Genomic DNA, 23,094 nt, shown 5'->3' with positions numbered 1-23,094 from the left:
ACTCAATTTGGAAGTGACCCATAGGGATCATCGAGTCCAACTCCCTGCTCCACACAGCACTTCCAAAAACTGGACATAGGACCAAGAGCATCGTGGGCTCCTGGCAGGTCTCTCTGCTCCCCTCAGGTTTTTCAGGTCGGGAGACCAGGAAAAAGAATCAGCAAACATTAGCCTTGAGGTTTCCAAGAAATGGGCAACATTTCCGTGAGGGAGAGAAGGGGATGGCAGCACAAGCTGGACTCACAGTCCCAGACAGAGGCTGACCAACCCCAACAGCAGCACGGCCTCAGGGCCAGAGAGGGATGGGGTGTGCTCAGCCCGGTCACTCAGGGCCTCCCTTCTCTGCCAGGGGCAGCTCCTGCTCCCTTTGTCCCTTTGCTGGGAGACAGTGACTCACAGAGGCAACTACACCTGGCAAGCTCTCAGCTGGCAGCAGGGCAAAGAGGAGCTCTGAGCAGCTCAGAGGGTCCTTCCCCTGTGCTTTCCCACCACCAAGGGGCTCACAGGAAGTACCTGAAACTCTACTGAGAAGTGAACAGAACCTCACAGTGCTATGACTGCAGGTTCATTCCACAGCTGAAATCCTGGAGCAAAGCTGAGATGGTCAGTGAACACCTACAAACCAGCTGAGAAGACAAGCAGGTTTAAAAAGTCTGTCAGGAATGAAAATCAATGAAGGCAGCAACAGGTGGGCAGCAGGCTGGTGCAGCTGGTTCATCTCTGCAGCCAGGGGAAATTCATTAACAGGCCTTGTGTGTCTTTGAATTCAGTAAATAATTCCTGTCACTTACCCCAAGCAGGCCGACAGAGCCCGGGGAGGAAAAAAGGAACCTGAAAGTCACAGGTAAGGGGCTCAAAGTGGGACATGTTACAGCAGAAGCTGTTTCAGAAAAGGAGAACATGCAGAGAAAAAAACCCAGGCAATTATTCTTTACAGCACACAAAGAGGATGCAAGTCAGTGCTAAAATCATCATTTTTCAGTATTGCATTACACAGGAAAAAGAACAAGGTACAGAGGCCAGAGTATCAATATAGTGTTTAATGTTCTTAAATTGATACAAAAGCTAAAAAAGTAAAATTTCTGTTACCATGATACGATAAAAACTTTTATCAGCAGAAATATTGCACAGAGTCATAAAATTTCTAGTCATAATATTTTCCAGTTGTTTATACCCTTCGTTTTAGCCCTACACTGGTTTATATTTATTAAGAAAAGTAGCAGCCCATTTTGTCCTTCTATTTACAGTCTTTTAGACACTGCTTTCCACTCTGCACTGATGCAGATAAAACCATTCTGCATAGATTTATTGTTTTACTTGTAGATAAATGTGACCAGTGGAAAAACCACTATGCATCAGGCACCAATCAGGGAATGTTGCTCTGGAGACTCCTCCAGGCTGCAGCCCCTGATGCTCGCTCCAGAGATTGAGGAGGAGTTTCAGAACTTAAAAATGGAGCAGGTTCTACCCAAAGTAACAGCAGTTCCTCTGATTGCAGAAACAGGAACTGAAGGGAGATGGGGCAGAGGTTGGTCTGCACAGGGGGTGAGAGGTGCTTCCAAAAGCAAGAATAATATATACAGGAATTAAATAAATTAATGCTTCAGATAAAAAAATCATCAATTTCACAAACTGTTCAAAATGCCAAGTATTGTGCATTGTTTTCAAAGAAAAAAAAAATTTAAAACCTAAAACATTCATTTAAAATACCTTGTTTCAGCCGGAGGAGCTTTCAGTGCCATCGGGGAGAGCCTGTCTGTGCCTGCGTTTTAAACAAAACGGCCCCAGAAATCCCACCCAGGGTAAGGGACACTGCTACAGCTCCGAGCTCAGAAAGATGATCACAGTGACAACTCCATAAGTCCAAGTGCACTTGTTTTTTTCCTTTTAGTGTCCTCTTCCACCTATTACAGGCTGTAAAGACATTATCAAATCCTATTTTTAAGCAACCTTGCACTGCTAAGGGAGAGCTCCCATGGAATTATTGAGCCAGCTCTGGCATTCCAACATGACCTGCCCCAGGCAGCCAGGTAACCCCAACCCTCCACACCACCTCGTGTCCAGTTTGAAGACAGTGACCTGTCTTCTCCCATTTCTGTTCCTTTACCAAATGTACAGGAGCAGGACAAGGTGTGTGGGAGATTTGCTTTGATTTCCATTTTCTACAACATAGGGATGGAAACCAAATAAATACAAGACAATAACACTGGCAGGTGGTTGAAATAGATGCAAAATGCTGAAGTAAACACAGCCCAAAGTCTTTGCCTTTCCCCAGAGGAGGCAGACACACTCAGAATAGCTTGGCTATCCGGCCTTCCAAATGGCAATCTTCCCTTCTTCCTTCCCAGAGCCGCTGAGGACGTACCTGTCCTCCGCTGAGCACAGCGCCTTCACCACATCGGCGTGGCCAACCAGCTCCTTCTCCACACTCTTGCTCTCAGCACTGATCACATAGATCTTCCCTCTGCTCTTGCCTTGCAGCCACCCACTGCTGCCAACCCACAGCTGGGGGAACAAAACAAACCCACAGTCATTTTCACTATCAGTCCAGGACACAGTTGAGGAGGTTTATATGGCACATTGGTACAGTCTCACGCTTGACTGGAAAAGGGAAACACTGAAAATTTCCTCTTCAGTATAAATAAGGGGCTTGGCTACTATTGCTCCTGGCCTCCTCCAGGCCTCCTCAGCTGCTGTGGCATGAGCTGAGGGCACCTGGTGGGTGTCTCTGCTCCCCTCTGGTTCCCTCAGTTCAGGAAACCCCCTGTGCCCCATGCTGGAATGTTCAGCTGCAGATCATGCCAGCACTGGGGCTGCTCTCCCTTATCCCTGTGAGAAGCACAGTGTGCTCTTGCAGTGCAAGAGCAGAGAAAATCCAGGGAAGAGCAACTAAAACTGCAAAGAGGAAGAAACAGCTGTCATATGAGCAAAGATCAGAGAATGGTTTGGGTTGAAAGGGACTTTAAAGATGTCATTTCAACCCCCTGCCATGGTCAGGGACAGCTTCCACTATCCCAGGTTGCCCAGAGCTCCATCCAACCTGGCCTTGAATGGGATGGTGCAGCCACAGCTTCTCTGGGCAATCTGTACCAGGGCCTCACCACCCTCACATGGAAGATGGAAAAGCCAAGACTCCTTAGGTTGGAGAGAAGGCAGCTAAGGAGCCTTTACAAAAGGTTTACAAACTAACAGAAGTGCAGATAAGCTGAATGTAGAACCACTGTTCTACCCTGAAATTAAGGAAGTCAGGGACACGTGGGAACCAGTAATAGTTCCGTTTCACTGAGAAGAAAGTACTTCTCTGTACAGGGCTGGCAGTGAAATTCATGAACCTGCTGCTCTCCAGGGAACTGTGGCACCAGCAAGATCAGAGCCACAGAGACTGGGTCAAAAAACAGGTAATAAAAGACATAGACCGAGGTACCAGACAGAACACATCCTATTTCAGATAGACACAGTATGCAGCTGGGTTTCTCTTCGGTTTCTTAAAGAAAAACAATGGTTTGTTTTTAATTAAAGCCTGTGACTGACAGCCCTATCAATGTTGTTGTCAGCCTTTATCAGGCTGCAAGCTCACTCTCCGTAACTCATTGCTGTGTAAAGGGAACAGGAGTGTGAGTGGTGGTTGGAGGGGCAGGGCCTGGTTGGAGCCTGTCACTAGTGGTGTCCCCAAAGGGTCAGTACTGGGCTCAGTATTGTTTAACTTATTCATAAATTACTTAAAGAAGTGAAGAGAAAGGAACAAAGTTCTTCTGTAGAATAAAAGAGAGCTTAATGCCTTGGGGGTTCCAAACAATCCTCTCACTCCCTTGAAACAGAGGTTATTAAATGTATCAATCTCTGCCTTGGGGAAGAATATCTTAAAATGATTTCCCATTTTAGTACGAAAGTCTAACCAGAGGCTGAATACAGAGAAAACTTCCCTATTCCACTAAAAAAAATTTTTTGAAGAAGGAAGGAGGGAAAATCTGAGAAAAAGATTCCGAAAGTTGCTTTCCCAGTAGATATACGTTAGCTATTTATTTGCAAAGTAACCTTGAATGGGCCCCTGTGGTAGCGCAACTCCAATCATTTGCACAGCTACTGATACGACATAAAAGCAGGTACACAGAGGCCAACAGTGACATGGACACAAGATGCCAAGGTAGGAATCCACTGCCTCCTTTGGTCTGTCCTGAATTAGGAATGTGGTAACTAATCAAGGAAAAGGTCATCTACAAAAACAGGCCAATTAATTGGCATTTGTTGGTTGTCTGGTAACCATTTTTCAAGGCTTAGTCTGAGGAGTCCTGAGATAAAATATCAAAGAACGTAAACTTTCAGTTTCTGCAGTTCCCTGGAAATGTCAATAGCTAATAAATGTCACCACACATTTAATTACTGATGAGAGTTTTGGCTTGCCATGCATTTTGGGGTACACCTGTAACAGCCATTTGTGTTGGGCAGTCTTTAGCTTCTCTGATTTCGAAGAGGAATCAACATTCCAAACCAGTATTTATGCACACACCAAGTGAGGAAGCAATGAGAGCCCATGACAGCTACAAACAAAACTTCAGTAAAGAAATCCACACGAGGCAAAATAAGCCCAAATGTCTCTCACCTGATTTTTAACTCTTATCATACAAGTAATCTCAGAGCAATCCTGAAGATGAATCTTTTGAGGTGTACTTGAAAGGTCTTTGGTGCTCCAAATGTACAGGTCGCTACTCCTTGAGGAAGACGCCCACACTTCATCTCTCTAAAGCACAGAAAGATACATTTGAGCACTGCTGACAGAAAATGTATCACAATAACCAGGGCTTGAAGGAGGCACAGGGCCCTGCCTCCTTCAAACTCTATCAAACAGAGTAAGTGCAATACCTCGGGAAAGAGCTGGAATCCAAGAAAAGAGGAACACACATCCTTCAGGTGGTGCTCGATTTTCATCTGTGGTCGAAACTCGTGAGTTGACACTACAAGAATGCAACTTCTGGTACCTTCAAATATTAAAAATACAGAGTTAGTAACAGAGGTGCCCACTTCTTCCATCTCTACAAAATATGGAGGAAAAAAGCAAAATAAAATGGAACATCCAATAACTGTCTTGCTTCTTTATGTGAAGATGATTTTTGAAATTATTATTATTTGAGGAAGGGACTTACAGCACCATAGTTGACCATTATGAAGCTTTATAGAGGTGAGATTTTGGCAGGGCAGCTGAAAGACACGGTTCACTTTCAGAGTACTGATGTTCCAAGCAATCACCGTTCCATCTAAGCTGCTGGAATAGGCTTCACTGTTGGCACAGATTAAAAAATAAAGAAGTATAGTGTGCATTCATGTTCAGAAAAGAGAACACACACAGAAGATACTTACTTGCAAAATAACCAATTTTACAGTAAGCCAAATTCATGTTCATTTTTTAATTATCTTCGAGATTATCCTTTACAAACTCTGTATCACTGGAAACACTCCAGGCTAACTCAGACCTCTCCGTGAACGAGAGCACAAATTACATCATGCATGAGGAGTAGAGCACAAAACATTCCCTATAATTCTTCTGAACAACATTTCCTGATGGATTTTCCCTTGAGTTAGAAAAAAAACCTCAAATTGTTTTTCTTTGTTACTGCACCTGAGAAAACAAATTATACAATCCCTTTTCTTTTTACCTTTAACATTTGTTGTCTTAGAACGAGAAAACCTTTTTCAGAAGGTTCCAACAACACTTAAACAAATTCTTCCTGAAACCCAGTTACACCTGGTGCACCACTGGCAGACCTATTGACCTTGGAGTTGCCTTTCCCATGGGAAGACAGCAGGTTAAGACATTCAGCCAACACTCTTCCCAGTGCTACCAGAAGATCAAAAGCGTTCTGCCTGAACAGAACAATAAATGTATTATTTCTTTTACAAACAGGCAGGAAAAATCCAGAAGCTTGCTGTAAACATTTAGTCGACGACGTGCTCAAAGCGAAAGTGAAGTGGTCTTTAAGCTTCATCTGTATCAGCTCTTCACGGGGTGCTGCCAATTCCTGGCTGTTCTCATCCTCATCCAAAAGAGCATTCCTTTATCCTCTTTGTTCCAAACTACACAGTGCTCTTTACTTAAAAAGCAAATTCTTAGTTGACCATACACAATATGGGAGCTACAAAAATGGGCTAAATGAAGACTTTATTAGCAGGATAAACCCTCCCATTTAAAACAATAAATTCTTTCAACATGTAGGAAAATCAAATTAGATATACCTGGGTGTTCCATTCTTCTTCTCCACAATGATGTCTGTAACATCAGAGCGATGATCATTCAGTTGCTTATTACAAGACATACTGTGGGTGTTGATTATATAAATAATGGAGTCCTGAGAACCAATCCACACTTGACTCTGTTCCACCATGACCATGCAAGTCTGGGGAGAAAAAGCTGGGTTAAATAAAGCCTAGAAGAAAAATCACTCTTTAATGTAACATGGAAAATGCTGTATTCAGAAGCTACAGTTTGCTGGTGATCATTGTAGGAGACAAGACTTGGCTCTCCAGTGTTCTGTCCTTTGCTCTGCTCTATAAAAAATGAGAGGACAGATCTCTTTGCAGTAAATAGGATTAATACTTTACCTTAGGGACTGACTAAAGGTGTGCTTCCTGGCCCAAACAAAGTAAAAGTTACAGAGGGCATCAGGGGGAACCACAGAAGTTAGTGTGCTCCTTTCCTCTGGATTGGAAACCAACCTAACCGTCCAATATATCCACACTTCCAACTTCAGCTAAAAGTAGTGTTTAAGAAAATACTGTCTCCTCTACTGTCTCTGGAATGTCCTTCCCCTTAATCAAACATTCTTCATTTATCTCCCTCCAGAGTCCCATCAGTTGCCAACTTTTTTTGTCTTCTTTTAGGTCAATATCTGACTCTCCTGGAATTCCATCGTTCCTCCACCCAGCTCTTCACTATCAGCTTTACGCCTCCCTTTCTGAGTCTCTCCCACACTCATCCACAGTGATGTATCTTATCTTGCACAGAAGTGACATGTCCAAACCCTTTTCCTGTGTGTTCTCTCTACTGTGTGTTTTTCACTCAGGTTCAGATTCCCCTTTCACAGAGAGAGTTACTCTTTCAGGTGGTCTTTGACAAGCAACTCTCACCTGCTGGTTGAGACACTTTCTTTTAGAGCTCTATCTCTCTTTCAATAGCATCTACCTGGTTTCCTTACACCTTTTCCCAATCTCCAGTTCTTCAGCATGGATGAATTTTCATCTATTCATAGGATTCCCCTTCTCATCTTCTCTTTGGGTTAATTATCTTCTATTCTATTCTTTCTCCTCAATTGTTTCAACCCTGCTTTCCTGCCCCAAGAACCCATCAGGCCCTCCCAAATCCAATCCATCATTTTTCACCAGTTGACTTGTTTTATTATTAATCCATTTAGCCTCCTTTCCCCTTTTCTCAAAAATCTCCATTTTTTCAGGTTAACTGAAGCCCAAACAACTCAACAACTTTTAAGGAATGATGTGATTCAGGGTCAGACTACAGCAACAAAAGCACCCAGCTGAAGCAGGAACTGTGATCCTGTGCCACTCTTACCAGTTTAGAGCGGCCCATTTTGAAGCAGTGTTGTTGGATAGACCAGGTGGAGGCATCAAAGACCACTACCTTCCCCTCATTTAAAGCACACCAGAGTTTTGGATGAGCATTATCCAGTCTTTCTGAAGGGTCAAGATGCCCTTGAAATAAAGCAGAGAAGATGAGAGAGGTGAAAGAAAACAAATTACTTTTGGAGACCTATGGGAAAGCCATTATTAGGCAGAGCAGGTTTGTAATGAAATACATCTGTGTTCTGGAATTTACATCACCAGTTACTTACTGACACAGTTCTCACAATGAATTTGTGCTCATTCTAATCTGTTTGTTGAGTTCACCCAATGATTTCATCTTAAACTCCAAAGAGAGCAGAGATAATCTCTTCCATTGATGACTAAGAGCTGAGCTCACTGGGATTGCAGGAAGGCTTTTAAGCCCTATGAAATACAACTAATAAATCCACTCACTCTTGTCTACTCCATTAGAGCCCCTCTTAAAAGCATACTATGAATAAAGAAAAGCCCCACTGAATCCAACACCCTCCACACTACTCCTTGCACTGGGGTTCAACCAAACACCCCAACAGGACTACTGAAAAATAAAAATATAACAATGAATATTGATCAATGGGGGAGCATCATCCATCCACCCACCCCGCTCAGTAAGTGAGCCAGAAATCTTAATGAGAAATCAGCCCATTAACACAGAATTGAAGTCTGTGATAAGGCACAAATGTAGAGGAAGGCAAAATAAGACTGTGGAACACTATGCCTTGGAGTATCTTAATATGCAACATTACTGTTCTTTTTTAATGATTTTTCTGGTTTAATATTCAACACACAACCAATCCATGTCGGAATGTGAACACATCAGGCAGGCATAATAATACCAGGTGTTACAAGACAATGTGCTTTATAGGCTAATTAAAGCTGGGCTAACCTGAAGAGAGCAATACATCACCTTACCTGGTGTGTAAAGCAAGACATCTATTGCCTGTGGAAACGTCTCACCAGCTGAGGGGTTGATCTTGTGCTTTAGTGTCTCTGCAGTTGTTTTGGGGACCATCATAGGCACTAAAATAGATTTTTAGAAGGTTAGGAAGTGCACACTTAAGCCTGAAATAGAACTACAATACTAATGAGATACCAATTCTACACCATTCATTCACATTTCTCACTTTTCTTTCCCTCTAGCTTTAGCTGAGGGCCCAAACACCATTTGCATGAATTCTGGTAGCAGAGACATCCACCACCCAAGGAGTCTAAAAAGCAAGACAAAAACACAGCATCCAAGATGGAGACAGAAGCAAAAACCAAAACCAAACCAAACAAAAAAAAGGGGGGGGGAAAAGGGAGGAAAAAAAAGAAAAGACAAACCCTAAACTTTCTATTTACTATTAAATAAACTACATTTGTGAAAGTGCAATCAGGCTAATGTCTTTTTGTATTTCTACACATAACCAGTTTGAAAAACAGAATATATACTGAAAGAGCAGAAAGAGATGATGCAAACACCAGCAGGCTTTGTAGCATTGCTGTGACTGACCTTCATTTTTCATCCTGTCAAAATAAGACAGTTTAGAGGCTGCATAGATGCTTTTGGAGGACTGCAGGGCACCAACCACAGCATCCATCAGGAGAACATTTGTCAGTGCTTGCTGGATATACTGAGGATCCTAAAGACAGAAGTCTTACTGTAGTTTATCTATTGCTCATTATTCTTACAAGACACCATGTTCAAAATTACAACATGTGTCATGCTTAGCACAAGCACCAGCCAGTTGCTGCCCTGCAGCGTAATTCCTGCCACCTGCTGTCAGACCCCACTCCCACATCCATGTTCCAAGCCAGGTCTTGGAGCAGGAAGCCAGAAGCCAGTGTTATTTCATTACAGGAATACTTCAGATCTAGCACAACCTTGATACAGGATGTGCAAACAAAACCATATGTAAAGATACAGCAGGCACAGGGTGGATACCCATTTCCAAGCTGGATCTTTCTTCACGGGAGAGAAGCACCATGAAATTCTAAGATTAGTGCATGAATTATTTAGAACAGAGATAGAAAGCACATTCTTCATACTTATTTGGTTACAAATTCCCAATTTATACCTTGTGATCATATGCCATTTTCTTTCCAGCCCACATTTCTTTCACTATCAGGTACCAGAGATCACACTCAGTTTTAAGGTTGGCTTCAAAGACTTCTTTTTTAGATAATGTTTTAATCCTCAGAGTAGGTATTCTCAAAAGAAGGAAAGCTACAGTTGTGCTCTTAACATCCTGGAAAGTTACAGGAAAGAGAAAATGAGGAGAATGTATCAAAATGACAGATAAGGTTCAGCACTCAGCCCACAGGGCAGCTTTCTCTAATTACAGCTAATTATTTCAGTTGTCCATACACACCATTAAGGAGAGCTGGATTCATGAAAATAAGTTTAAACATCATCATACAGCCTTGGCTCCACAGTGGGTAGAGGCTGACCCACTGATACCTCAGTCACACGAGCACATTTAATGCTCATGTTATTAAACTTCTCTACTCCATATCCTATGTGCTGCACTCTGCACATTTCTCTGAGGTTATAACCTCTTGATTTTCAGTCACGAAATTTTTGGTCCAAACCCCCAGAATTTTACCTAATCACTCATATAGTGACTTCAGCAGTGTTTCCTACTCTCCTTACTGAAACTTTACCTTGAGAGCCAGCTTATTCTGGAGAATGGAACACAACCTATATCCACAGGCATGCCAGAGGACAGAAGTTGATGCTCACCTCTATATCCCTGAAAGCAGCAATCGGGACATAGCCAGGATGGCCTCCTTCAGTCAACAGGAACAAGCGCTTCTGGGTCAGAGCTATTTTCCCTACACCATAGTTGGTCTTAACTGAGCAGGATAACTTGTAGACACATTCATTTTTATCTAGATGCTCAATTACTGCTGGTGGCAGATTCACCTCTTGAGCTTCTGCTTCAGTTTCCTTCCAGTAGTTGTAGAAATCTCTGAATGTTTCAGGATCAATTTGTTTCTGCTGTCCTAAAAATATTTTAAAGCCCCTTTAATGTGAGAAAGTATTACACAAATTTGCACAGGAAGATGGGTTTAAAAAGCTAGTAACTGTCAAACTGTGCCGCTTTATTGTGCACACAAGTATAGACATTCTAGGCACATGTTCCCATCCAAAGGTTATTTCAGGCACTATCCTGAAATACCCACCCCCAAGGTACAACCACCCCTCACTGAGTAAGATGTGTGACAAAAGTCACTTCAGCTCCATCTAAACATAAAGGAATAGTATAAAAGTGAGCTAAGAATGAGGAAAAGTCAGAGAAGACTCCATATAAATTCTGGGATCAGTCAAGAGGCTGAACCTGTCTTCTCCCCCATAGGATCACCTACTGGGTAAGAACCATACTCTAGGCACACTGATTCATTATCTCAAGCTGGCTCTTATTGGGGATTAGAGCTTGTCCATATATTGATGTGAATTAATATATTGCTTTAAACATATTTTTTGCAGTCAGATACTACAACCAGCAATTCTCAAATTTTAACCTCTGACAATTTTACTAATAAACAGTGTTCTTCTTTAAGCTGTTAATGTGAGTCCTGCAAGGGTGGTGGCAGTGGGCAAAGGACACCCAGGAGGGGTCTCTCTGTTTGGCAGGTGACCCTGGACAAGTCAGTGGAGCCTCCCTCCATCCAGCAGCTGCACAGTGAAGGGTCCCCACAATGGAACACTGACAGACTGGTCAGGCACAAGGGGCTCAGCTTTCCCAGGGCACTGACAGACCAATCAACACTAAGGGATTGAGTAAATCTCCCTTTTTCATGTGACAGTGCTAAATAATAAACAAAAAGGAAAACAAACGTCTTACACTCACCTACTGTCAGGGCATCAAATAACCGGTGGATAGTGTCTATATCCCTGACAATCCCAGACTCCTGAATTCTCTTCACAAAATCATCCAGCTGCATGTGTGTTTTTGGCAATTCGAAATTTTTTACGTGGTCATCTACTTTTAGAACTTCTCTTTGTTTTTCCATCACTCGACTTATCAGCCTCTTGAGCTCAGGTTTGCGGTCTGCCTGCAAGCGCTCCGAGCGAGGCAGGGTCTCCACTATTTTTCTTACAAGATCAGTAGGGAAAATTCTTAAGTCTGTTTTTTCTAGGTTCTGAAAGTCAGAAAGTGCATTTAGTAGTTTTCCTTGCATCAAGCTAACAAGGCCCCGGAGGTAGAAGTACCTTGCCAGCATCGCAGAGTTCTCAGGGGGTAAGGAACTGATAGCTTTGCTGAGGTGGTTGAAGAAGTCTGTGTAGTAGGAGTGAACACACTGGAACATCAGAGGAAAGTGAATTTCAGGGATTTTGAATGTGGTGATGGATTTGGAGGGCGTTCTCACAGCTAGAAACAAACACCAAGAGAGTACATTGATCAGGGAAAGGAGTAAAAGTCTAAGTATCTTCACAACCAGCAATACTACAAACAACAAACAGAATCCCCATCACAGCAACAAGCAATTACAAGAAACAAGAAGGATTACATCCATGCTAGGGACACACATACATTTCTATGCCCATTGTCTTTATTATCAGAATATTCCCTAATCAGATAATATCAATTCTGGAAAAGGAAAAAAAAAAAAAGAAAAAAATCCCTCATGTAATTATTTCTAAACAGTAGTAAGCTTAAGCCTGTGTTAACAATCACTCTTTTGTGGCCCAGCAAAACTTACAGCAGGCTACAGACCGACTTCACAAGCAAGGGGAAGCACAGACAGGCCCCAGCTCAAAGCGACTCAGCCCATCATTTCCTCCCAGCAACTGACACTGTTTCTGCGACAACTGCTCAGTGATGTCACCCCAAAAGACAACAGAAGAGTATTTGTCCATCACAATCTTCCCTTACCAACACTTGTTTCTACTTTTCGAAGTGAGGAGTTCCTGATGGGGGCCTCTGGCAGTTTGATGTCCTGCAGGTTGGGCATGCTGATCACCATGCGCCGGCTGGCCTTGCGCTCTGCACTGACTCGCTTGGAAGCCATTTTCTCTATCATCAGCCTTCTGGGGGTGAGAAACATCAAATCAAACCTGAGAAAAATAAAAATAACACATAACTAGTTTCAGAAATCCGTACACATACACTCTAAATTACTGCTTGTTTTTATTTTTTTTTGTATAATAGTATTACATCTACAATTTCAACAGCCATGTGTTCATGTAGCCCTTTTACAATAATCTTAATTGAGTTAAGAATTAATCATAATCTTGTTTATAGATGGCCTGATCTCATACCAATAGAGTCAAAAGGACTTTTATCACAGATACTAACAGAAGATTCAAAACCAGGATAAGAAATGAGAAAACTCTACCTGTCCTCTTCAGACTGGGTACTCAAGTCAAGCTGAGCAAAAGCATCCATCTTTCTGTTCAGACGAGCTTTAAGGAAAGAGTGAAACATGTAGGTCTCCAAAACCTGTGAGACACAAAGGAGTTAACGGTGGATGATTTATAAATTTACATTAGTATGTTTTCCTCATTTTTATTATCTTTACATATGCATAACTGAGACCTTCCAATTTAGCAATCACAAAAATAAAAAGATTGAAAGTGTCAACAGAATACTAATTAAGATTCCATTCACCTTCTGGACTTTGATGATATTTGCTTAGTAGGAAACAGTAATCTCAGACTGCCCCCCAAGAGGTGAAACCAAACAAAAACGAGAAATACTGAGCAACAGAGCTACAAGTTTAGTATTATCTTTCCTACTTAAACCAAATGCTGATAATGCTGTCTATGGTTTGGAATAAGAATTTTAGGGCCCTCTAAATTAACATTATGTCATCATACTGAAAAGACAAGTGAATCTTCTCTTCTTCTGGTAACCCACAAAATTGCTCCCTGATCAGGTAATTATTGTAGTGTCATCTAGAAATAACTTCTAAAAGGTCAAATTGCTCCTTTTAGGATAGAGGACACCACAAAAACTGCCAGGTGTGAACTAAAAAGAGGGAAAACCACCATCTCTCATCACTGTGCAGTAAAACAAGGTGGAATCTGGGATTTGAGGCAATACAACATGTCTGTTATATAAATGTTCAAATGCCTCTAACTAATGCGCTTGCAATGTACTATGTGAAACAGCATCTCCAAAAGCATTAGGATTCCCAATTTCCAGTATTCCTCCAGTAGGTGGCATATTTTGCTAGCAGTTTTATGTCCAGGAGATTCCAAATTTCAGTCCTTTCTAACGGATGTTTTTGAGTTTTCTTAATATAATTCCAGACACCACTAGTAACTGCTCCATATTCTGTTATTTTTCAAGATTCATCTGAAAGCAAACCTGCCACTTTGCTCTTCCTGGTATTTAAGTGAGTCAGCTGCTCAAAGTTCTTCTTAAATACATACAACTGAATTTTAAACTACTATTAAATTTCAATTCATAAAATTGCCACCATTTAATTTATAGCATTAGAAACTGCTACTGAAAATATTTTAATTCTTTCTATTCATCTGAAATCCTGGTCAGAAGATTTCCAATCAATTTCTCTCCTGAAGACATATTAATAGGTTCCTTTTAGTCTGTTTGTTTTTAAGAATGTGTGCATATATTGGAAGCTTTATCCAACAAACACTATTTCTCATATAGGATTCATTACTTTGTTGCCTTTAAATTGCCAGGTATTGGCATTAATCCTAAAATACAGATTTATTAATAACAGAATCACAGCACTGAATTTACCTTTTTGTAGAATAGCTGGTCACCGATTGCCCTTGTTTTCAGAAATTCTTCACTGTTAAACACTCTGTGTTCATAATTTAGGTGGTCTTTTACCTCCCTGGAGACAAAAATAAATAAATAGGTACATCTGCTTGGAGATTCGTAAGCAAGTTGTACTTTTGCAATAGCAGAAGCCCACTGGAACTACTAGAAACATGCTGCAGCATCAGAAAATGGAATAGCAATGTGCTGCAGTATCAGAAGGCAAATTCAGTTTTAATGAACAAGTCTGAGTTACTGAATCATAGAAAAAGAATTCAAATTCTTAGAAGTAATGTGGGCTATCTGCTGACAAACTCACATACACTCTGAGATTTAGTAAACCATGAAAGAGAATCTGTGTAAATCATGCCTTAGGCTCCAATCCTGGAATTAAATTTACATACACAGTTCCTGAGTCACACACAATCCATTGGAGCACAAAAGACAAGTGCATTTATCACGGGCAATTTGAAAGACGTGACCTGAGCTCACACTGTCCCATCACATTGCATCTGTAACAGGCACACGAAGAACAGGACTCAATTTATTATTACATCTTATTAATAGTTTATGCAACCATATGGGGTCAGGGAAAATTACGATCAATAAAAGGACATAGTTCTACATAATTCCATATAATTTAGCACTGTTTGCTTTAAACCTGGGAACCTCCATGCAGACAAAATCACTACAATGCTTTGCTGAAAACAGAACAACTGGCAGCGTAACTGCATCAGAGTTACTTTCCTTCACTCCTGGATGCTGGCAGACTTAGAAGATAGAAGAAACAAGGCTGAAAAAAAGAACAGAGAAAGTTTGAAGGTGTCATAGGTTAGCAAGCATAGTCCCGGAAAGGATGTCCTTGCTAAGGGGTGCTTACAGTTTCCTCTGGGACCTGACAGAACCTATCAGCTGGCCAGTTTGAATATGGACAATTCTTTAAGCCGCTTATAGTTGTGATCACCTCTGTGATCCACATTTAAGAATAGGCAAACTCCCCCCCAAGCTCTCTCTCGTTTCCGGTGCTGGGACAGGCGGCTGCAGGCCCCGTGTGGGGGCCAGCGGGCCCGGCCAGGCCCTGCTTGGGCCAGGCCAGGCTGGGCCACGGCCATCCTGGAGCCATGGACCTGTTCCAGCCATGGAATCCCCCCCACTGCCTTGCTGTGGGCAGCCGGAGCGGCTCGGCTCTCCCCCCTCTCCACTTCGATAAGAAACATTCAACATTCCAGCTGCAAAGCTGCAAGGCCGAGGTGAGATTAACCCTTTTATTGCTGTGAAGAGCTGAAAACCTGAGGGAAGAGAGAGAGGAGATGCTTTAAGCTGAAATTCTGTTGTGAAGCTATGATATATCAGAGTATCCCGTTGTAATTTCATGAAGATATGGGGGGTGGAGTGTTCAACTCGTAAGCAAAAGCACCAGCGCTGAGATAGGCAGATGCTGATGCAGCTGTAATTTCATGAGAAGTTTGGACAGGGAGAGATGGACCAGATGAGGACTTTTGCTCCAAACGGGAAAGGAGAAAACCTCAGTCCCTAGAGATGCTCCCAGAGATAGTCCTAACGATGAAGATGATGAAGACCCTTTGCTCCCAGGGAAGGGGAAGGGCCCCTGTTTTTGTTTCTGAACGGCTCAACCTTAAAACTGTACCCCAAAAAACTTCAAGAGTGGACCCTCGAAAGCAGTTGCGGGAAAAGCTGCAAGTCGGGGGAAGGGACTCACATCGTGAGCAGAGAGACACCTCCTCCTAAATGGACTGAACAATATTTGGAAGTGGGCAGCTGTCTCGTTGTGATACTGTTTTCATAGCACGAGCAAGAAGAGACTTCTCTTCCTAAATGGACTGAACAAGGTTATTATGGAAGTGGTAAACAGACTGAACATCTTAAGGGTTGTCTTTGCACATTGTCAGTGGGAGAAGGGAGGAAGGTGGGGGGAGGAGGAGAGTTCTGAAGGTGGTATAATTTTTTTTCTTCTTTTAGGTCTGTTAATAAACTTCTTTATATTCTTTCAAGTTTGGTGCCTGCTTTGCATTTCTCCTAATTCTTATCTCACAGAAGATACACAGTAATGAGTATTTTGGACCAAACCACTACACTAAATTGGTGTTTCTGCCCGGTTACGAACCCAACCCGCTACAGAAGGAAAAGAGAAAGAAAGCAAGAGAAGAATCAACCCCTTTGTGACACACATTATCTCTTAGAGAGCAAAGCATCTGTTCATTTTTTTTGCAGCATTTAGTGCATTAAAGAGTTCAAGCTGTTATGAGCAAAAATACATTTCTCCTCATCTTTGTCTGCAATTATTGTTGCCAAACACTGAAATCCACAAAATCCCACTGTGGAAATAAATGCATTTCAGTTTCCATAACTAGCTATCTGTAAAGGCTGTTCTATTCCCCACACCCAGCAGCTACTCTCCTTGGAGGGTCCAGGCACTTGTAGGAACACTCCTTAAGATGATCCAATAACAGACACCTGACATCTGGACTCTGTATATTAACCCAGCACCTTCTGACTGAAAGTGCCAAGGAGAATTCCCATGAGCAATTCAGTAGCTGATCCAAAGAGAGGAACCACCTCCAGCAAGAGGCCACATCAGCATTAAAATGCCAGTCCCAAACACACCCAATACCCCACATTTCTTACCAAAGAATTACAGAATACCCCGAGTAGGAAGGGACCTACAAGGATCATTGAGTCCAGCTCCTGGCCCAGCTGTCCCTTCTTGTGCCAGCACTTTGTCCTTGAGTTTCAACAGCTCCTCTCCCTGCTTCATTCTCAGGTGGTTGCACTCTCCAGGTATCTCATCCATTCTCAGCCCAAACACTCCCAGGTGTTCTGAACTCTTGTTCCTGCTTTCAGCTCTTCTACCCTGTCCTGGTTTAAATTCAGGTTCCTCTAACAAGAGTGACCAAAATTTGACTGATATCCCTGCTGGGCCCTAAGCTTTTCCAAGGACTGCACTTCTCTTCCTGAAATCTTCATACAAAAGACAAGGTCAAAATTTTGTCAAAGTTTTATCTAAGATGTTCTAGCAATGTATATGTACATCAAAACATCAATGACTCATATTCCAGCAGGCTACAGGATCTCCTTCTCATAATCCCTAACAAAACCTAATCTCTACAAAATATCTATAAAGTAAGACGAAATGAGAATATTTTCACAGATGCTTAAAGTACTTAACCAGTACCACATGCTCTTGTAATAGAAAATACTACATCCACTTACCTGAAGATATTAACAATTAACTGCAACATGGTTTGCTGCACATCCATGTTCAGTTTCTGTTGCCAAGCCCTTCTGCGGGTTTGGAGCTCACCAAGGTCTGTGCTGGCTCGGAGATGGCAGAGCTCCAGATCAAAGTGCAGCTGCAGACCCTCCACTCTACACACAAAAGAAAACTATTAACTTACATCCTAACATCAACAATTTTTTTTCATACTTTTAAAAAAAATGAAAGTCATTTAGGCCTGTGCATCTTACAGCTGAAGAAGTGCAAGATTGATTTACAAGTGCTGACAAGCTAACAAGATTTCAGGGAGCCCCACTCAATTAAATCACAGTGCACTCAGTCTTCCTTGTAAAGTTCAGACTATAACCGTATCAATAATAAAAAAGAAACAAGCATTCCAGTTGTTACAGAATTATTTGGTGATTATGACTGCTTAAAGCCACTTCTATACTAATTAACTGAAATTTTCAATTTGCCCTTTTAAAATACAGTGGGGTTTATATGAATGAAATAATATAATAATAATAATGAATAATACAAAATAAAAAACTTGGAGCATCATGCATGATTTATGCACTAAGATAAACACATCTTCCAGATCTTGTCACCTTTTTATGAAAGTTTCTGCTGCTTGTGCTGGAACATCTGGAATCTCAAGTTCCTCTTCAACCATTTTTGAATGTGTAATATCTCCATTATCTATATTAATTAGAATTAAATCTTCACCTTCCTTTTAACAAAAGAAAATAGAATGACTGTACATATATTTACATTGTAAAAATATTTACTTCTCATTTACATACTCCTCAGACAATTAATTTCATCAAGGAGGTAAACCAGAAAAGGATTGAAATTTTTTCCACAAGTAGAGAATTGTATGGATAACTAAACAATTACATTCAAAACAAATAAATACAATTGCCTTAATAGATGCCAATCTCAATACATAAACACTTAGTAATCTAATATGCTCTAATATGGAAGGGGACAAATGCACTGCAAGTAAAAATCAAGAGGGGTAATGGTGTAAAACATACCGTGCTCACTTCACCAAAATGATCAATATGACATCCCATGAGAAAAGATGTTGGAGCCATCACAAAATCCAGCATTTGCCGAGACAGAATAGGCACAAAAGTGTGCTGCCACTGCAGAGGATGAAGGTACAACATAAAGCATTCAGCAACAAGTGTCAGGAGAGCCCAGTCAGAAGAGAAGAAAACGATTCTCTGCTCAGTCAAAATGCAAGTCATAATCTGGAAAACAAACCCAGAATGTTAAGTATTTGTAATGAGGTATCTAGAACACACTAGAAATGCAAGTATTTCATCTGCATGTGAGACTCAGCCTCATGAGCTCTCATTTTTAGTAGCTACCTTACAGATTTATAAAATTAAATAATGTCCATTTCAAGATGCTCCAGCTGCACAGGACCATTTAGGATTTGAGGTACTTTTATTCGTAACATGCACATGTGGGCAAAGCCCAAAAAAAATAAGGCAGTACTGCCAACTCTCAGGACTGAGGAGGTTTCTTGGAGGAAGTGGCTCAGATGCTACTGGTGACCTTAAATAACCTAATTTAACTTCACAGGCAGCCTTTGAGCAGGCAACTGAATTAGGTAACCTCCAAAGGACACTCCAGCCAATATTATTGTGAGATTCTGTGAAGCATTGAAAAAATTCAAACAGCCTTTTGGATTTCTTGTCTTTCTACACCATTTACACTTTATTTGTATGAGAGTGCCAACTGTCACCAATCCTTCCTTCTGTCCCCTTCTTAAACGTGAAAAAAACTCTTATAAATCTTGTAGTGAATGTAGTTTCGTGTAGTGAAAATTCAAAATAAAATATGTCAATTGGCTTGGATATTTACATTTTAAAATACATTCTTAAGAAATTTAGCACCTATTTCTAAACCACAGGAGGAAGAAATGCAATATGCCTTAATCTAATTGGGTCTATAAATAACAAAATATCTTAAGAATAAGTATATTTTATTGTGCCAGATCTCTAACATTCAGAACTAATACTATTCTGAATTGTTGGTCTTTTAAAGTTTTTTTAGTAAATAAACATCTTGATTTTTTCCTAAACTACAAATTACCAGTACTTTCAATCCCTAAAACATTTTAAAGTATGAGTTAGTTTTACCTGCAGCACCTTCTCTGGCTTGAAACACAGCAATGGAAGATGGAGATCCAAGTCAATAATTGGACTGTCTGGATCCTCTCGTGAAGGAATTATTATTTGAAGAGGTTTCATATTAAATACCTGTAATAACAGATGGTTTCTGTTTACTCCTTAATGAAAATGTTATCACATGACATTTAATTCAGGATTTTAGTTCCAACTACAAAATATTAATTTTAATTGAGAGCAAGAAGACAGGTGTTTGCATACTGCAGAACAGTAAAATTAAAAGAGAAGGAAATATTAAAAGACATAATAACTAGTTTGAAAAATTAATATGGACTTGTTTCCTCTCATTCTCATAGGGTGATTGGCTGGCAAATTTTTTTTAAAAACATCTTTTAACAGAATTAAACTTGCTTTGTTATAAGCATAACAAAATAATTGAATTAAATATGTAGATACAACTGGGAAACTAAATCAATTGATAAAATTCATATAGAAAATAGAAAAAATATCAACGAAGTAAGTGAGCATGGGTTGTCATGCTAAGAAAATAAAACAAGCCAAAAGGAACGAGGTCTCTCAGCATTTCAGATACTTCAGCTCAAATCTCTGGGGGTCAGATCCTACATGTGCTGCATATTTCAGCACTCACAGCTGGTTTAGCCAATCACCCAGTTGTTTTCCAGCTATGCTATTTTTCCTCCACTCCTAACCCCACATCCCAGAGTCAAGGAAAGCAGCTAAGGAGAAGTCCATGGCTGAAACTCTGCTTCCCTGGAAGCCACTGCAGTAGATAACAACAGAGTGTGTACTGAAATCACTGACCCAGCTCACATCTGGCTTGACCTGGGAAGGGTCAGAATGGAACAAATACACAGCACTAAATACAAATGTTGATGTGAGTTTCCCCTCTCAGTTTGGTCTTATCCAGGCAGCAGCCAACTGAACATGTCATCCACATCACACTGTTCTGCTGCTCCCAGACCTGCCCAGGCATCATCTCAGACCATAAATAGTTGGCATGAGCCAAATCCTTCCCAGAGGAGTACTGAAAACTAAAGAACATGACTGGCTAGCACTCCAGCCTGAATGCTGGCCACACTGTTATTTTCGCCACTAACAATGCATAACCTTATTTTCAAAGCACAGGTACTGACATCAGTCCCACACCACCAAGTACAATCTCTGACCTGACACTCATGAATGTCACCCAGTTTACTGAACACAGCATTTTAGTATCTTATAAGAAATAATGTAAAAGTGATTATGGAATTCAGGAGGAGTAATTACCAAGTGGAGTGGTCCTGGTGGCGGGCTGGGGATTAAAAACAGCTTTGCTGCAAATTCTTTTATGTACTCCTCGACATCTAAATCCCTGAAAGGTCGTAGCTGCACTAGTAAGCTGTAATTAAATGATAGGAAATTACTTATCAATAGTAACATGCAAACACAGAAAACTCTTTCTGCTGATAATCTTGAAAAAAATTATTAGGAGTAATGAAGCTATTATATCAGCTAATTAATTTCTAATTTATTAGATGCTTCAGCAGCTTCATTAAATTTTAATGATGCTGCTGCGTCAGAAGCAGAGTTTTTCGTACTCCCATGTATAAAACACTACTGCATTATATCCGAGGACACAGCTCAGTGGTTTGATGGCCAAAGGAAACCACGTGTGAGGCGAGATGGTGAGGTGTAGCTACAGTGTCTTATAGAGACTGCTTGAGGAACCAAACCCACAGCTGCAACACAGTGCCTTGGCGTTCCTCCCATCCCAAGCATCAGACACCAGCTCTGAGATGGAAAACAGCACCAGAGGAAAAGAGAGGTTGCAGACCTGGGTTTGACTGCAGAGGAATGTGAAGCAAGAACCATACTTAGCATAAGGCTTCGGCCTGTATGGACACTGCCCTTTGCTGTCATTCCTGCCCACACAAAAATAAGAACATTTGTGCAAACCTGACATATGTTTTTGGCTTAAAACTTATTACCCTAACAAAGGTCACGTGGTTTTTATTATACTCCAAATAAATTACTGAACATTTAAACATACACACCACAGAATTTCTGAAATGCAACAATTACCAAGTTAGATATTTGTGGTCACAAAGGGCATCTTGTTCAACAGAAGATTCTCCTGCACATTCATAGCAAAGCCCCCAAATCTTTACAAATTCAGAAATCTAGGCCAGCAAATCTATATATACAGAAACTAGGAACTGAATATGGTTTTCTTCTCCCTGAGGGTTTTACTTCAGTTTGCAGCTTTACTGGTTTCCTGCAGAAGATTACTCGCTGTTCAGGAAGAAAGCAACTGAATAGGTCAAGAGATACATAAGAATTCAGGACACCGTATTTGTGTATAGCATTTAGATTCCAGAAAAAAACATATTCTGTCATATATCACTGCACTTTTTAATGAGATATTTAAATTCACTATACTCCCATATGAAGAAAGACCTGGGCTGTTATAAATATACTCAAAAAAGTCCATCAGCTCTTCAGGGGCTCAAAGAAAGGAGAATTTAAGAATTATCAAAGTAAACCAGACAGTAGAACCATCAATTTAAACAAATACCCTGTCACACTTAGTAATGCCTCAGATTTGGCCTAACAGATTAAGCAGACCTGTCTTTTTTTTTTTTTTTGAGACAATACACTCTTATCATGACATCCAGTAAATGTCACAACAGAAACAACGTGACTGAGAAAGCAGCAGATGTAAAGAGAGGACAGTAAGAGCCCCCTAATCAGGACATGGTGCCCATTAATGCAGCCTAACAGCAGCTGACAGCTCTGCACTGCAAACGTCTGCAGAAATAAATGAAGTAATCTCTGAAATACTCAAGTGGAGAGCTAAGGAGTTTATGAACCTTTCATTACTGCTATTAACTGTCCACAGACAGGTGTTTCAGAGAGCAAGAGCAGCTCAGAATAGGCCCTTTGTACTGCCTCAGTGCTGGGAGCTATTTGCACACTCCCACCTTTTCCCAAGGCAGCTGAAAGGACGAATGCATAGGTTGGAAGATTTACTGTTTGAATGGAGCGTATTCATCCATCCAACACAGAAGTTCATCCAGGAGATTACTGCCAGGAATATTTCACTTTTCATGCAGTCTAACAGACTGAGGTAATACTACATGTGCAAAGTGCCAAAACCTCTCAAGTTAAAACTGAACCCTTTCAAAAAATGTAGAATAATTCAACAGCCACCGTGCTGTGGAACAGTTTAGGTGCACACCTGCCTGCTTTGGAGAGAGGCAAGACATACTCCACACAAAATGTTCTGGATTCGGAAGCACTGTGTGCCAGCAATACGGAAATTAGTTATAAAATTAATGACATGGAACACAAAGACCTTCATTACTATGCTGACAATTTGCAAATCCCCTTGCAG

At 41.0% G+C, this 23,094-nt stretch overlaps 1 protein-coding gene across 2 annotated transcripts in view; it reads right to left on the bottom strand.

Moving 5' to 3' along the window:
* Positions 1-1,020: 1,020 nt before the first annotated feature.
* The window catches only part of DENND3 (DENN domain containing 3), a 32,992-nt gene continuing 10,918 nt past the window's right edge, over positions 1,021-23,094 (bottom strand). Inside the window, exons 5-23 of one of the 2 annotated variants that reach the window (XM_032134432.1) lie at positions 20,988-21,099; positions 19,713-19,832; positions 18,597-18,815; positions 18,168-18,289; positions 17,556-17,711; positions 14,304-14,400; positions 12,931-13,034; positions 12,468-12,622; positions 11,442-11,963; positions 10,331-10,593; positions 9,666-9,836; positions 9,101-9,230; positions 8,521-8,628; positions 7,559-7,698; positions 6,229-6,389; positions 5,142-5,275; positions 4,861-4,976; positions 4,601-4,738; positions 1,021-2,505 (exon numbers count right to left, since the gene is read on the bottom strand). In XM_032134432.1, coding sequence (XP_031990323.1) covers positions 2,305-2,505; positions 4,601-4,738; positions 4,861-4,976; positions 5,142-5,275; positions 6,229-6,389; positions 7,559-7,698; positions 8,521-8,628; positions 9,101-9,230; positions 9,666-9,836; positions 10,331-10,593; positions 11,442-11,963; positions 12,468-12,622; positions 12,931-13,034; positions 14,304-14,400; positions 17,556-17,711; positions 18,168-18,289; positions 18,597-18,815; positions 19,713-19,832; positions 20,988-21,099 — 3,169 coding nt within the window. In that variant the 3' untranslated portion in view covers positions 1,021-2,304. Of the gene's footprint in view, positions 2,506-4,600; positions 4,739-4,860; positions 4,977-5,141; positions 5,276-6,228; positions 6,390-7,558; positions 7,699-8,520; positions 8,629-9,100; positions 9,231-9,665; positions 9,837-10,330; positions 10,594-11,441; positions 11,964-12,467; positions 12,650-12,930; positions 13,035-14,303; positions 14,401-17,555; positions 17,712-18,167; positions 18,290-18,596; positions 18,816-19,712; positions 19,833-20,987; positions 21,100-23,094 lie in introns of both variants that reach the window. The other variant, XM_032134423.1, reaches the window with a different exon arrangement.

The sequence above is a fragment of the Corvus moneduloides genome, chromosome 1 (assembly GCF_009650955.1).
Source record: "Corvus moneduloides isolate bCorMon1 chromosome 1, bCorMon1.pri, whole genome shotgun sequence".
Classification (NCBI taxonomy): Eukaryota; Metazoa; Chordata; class Aves; order Passeriformes; family Corvidae; genus Corvus; species Corvus moneduloides.
The sequence above is the reverse complement of the archived record's forward strand: the minus strand, read 5'-3'. Positions and strand labels throughout refer to the sequence as shown.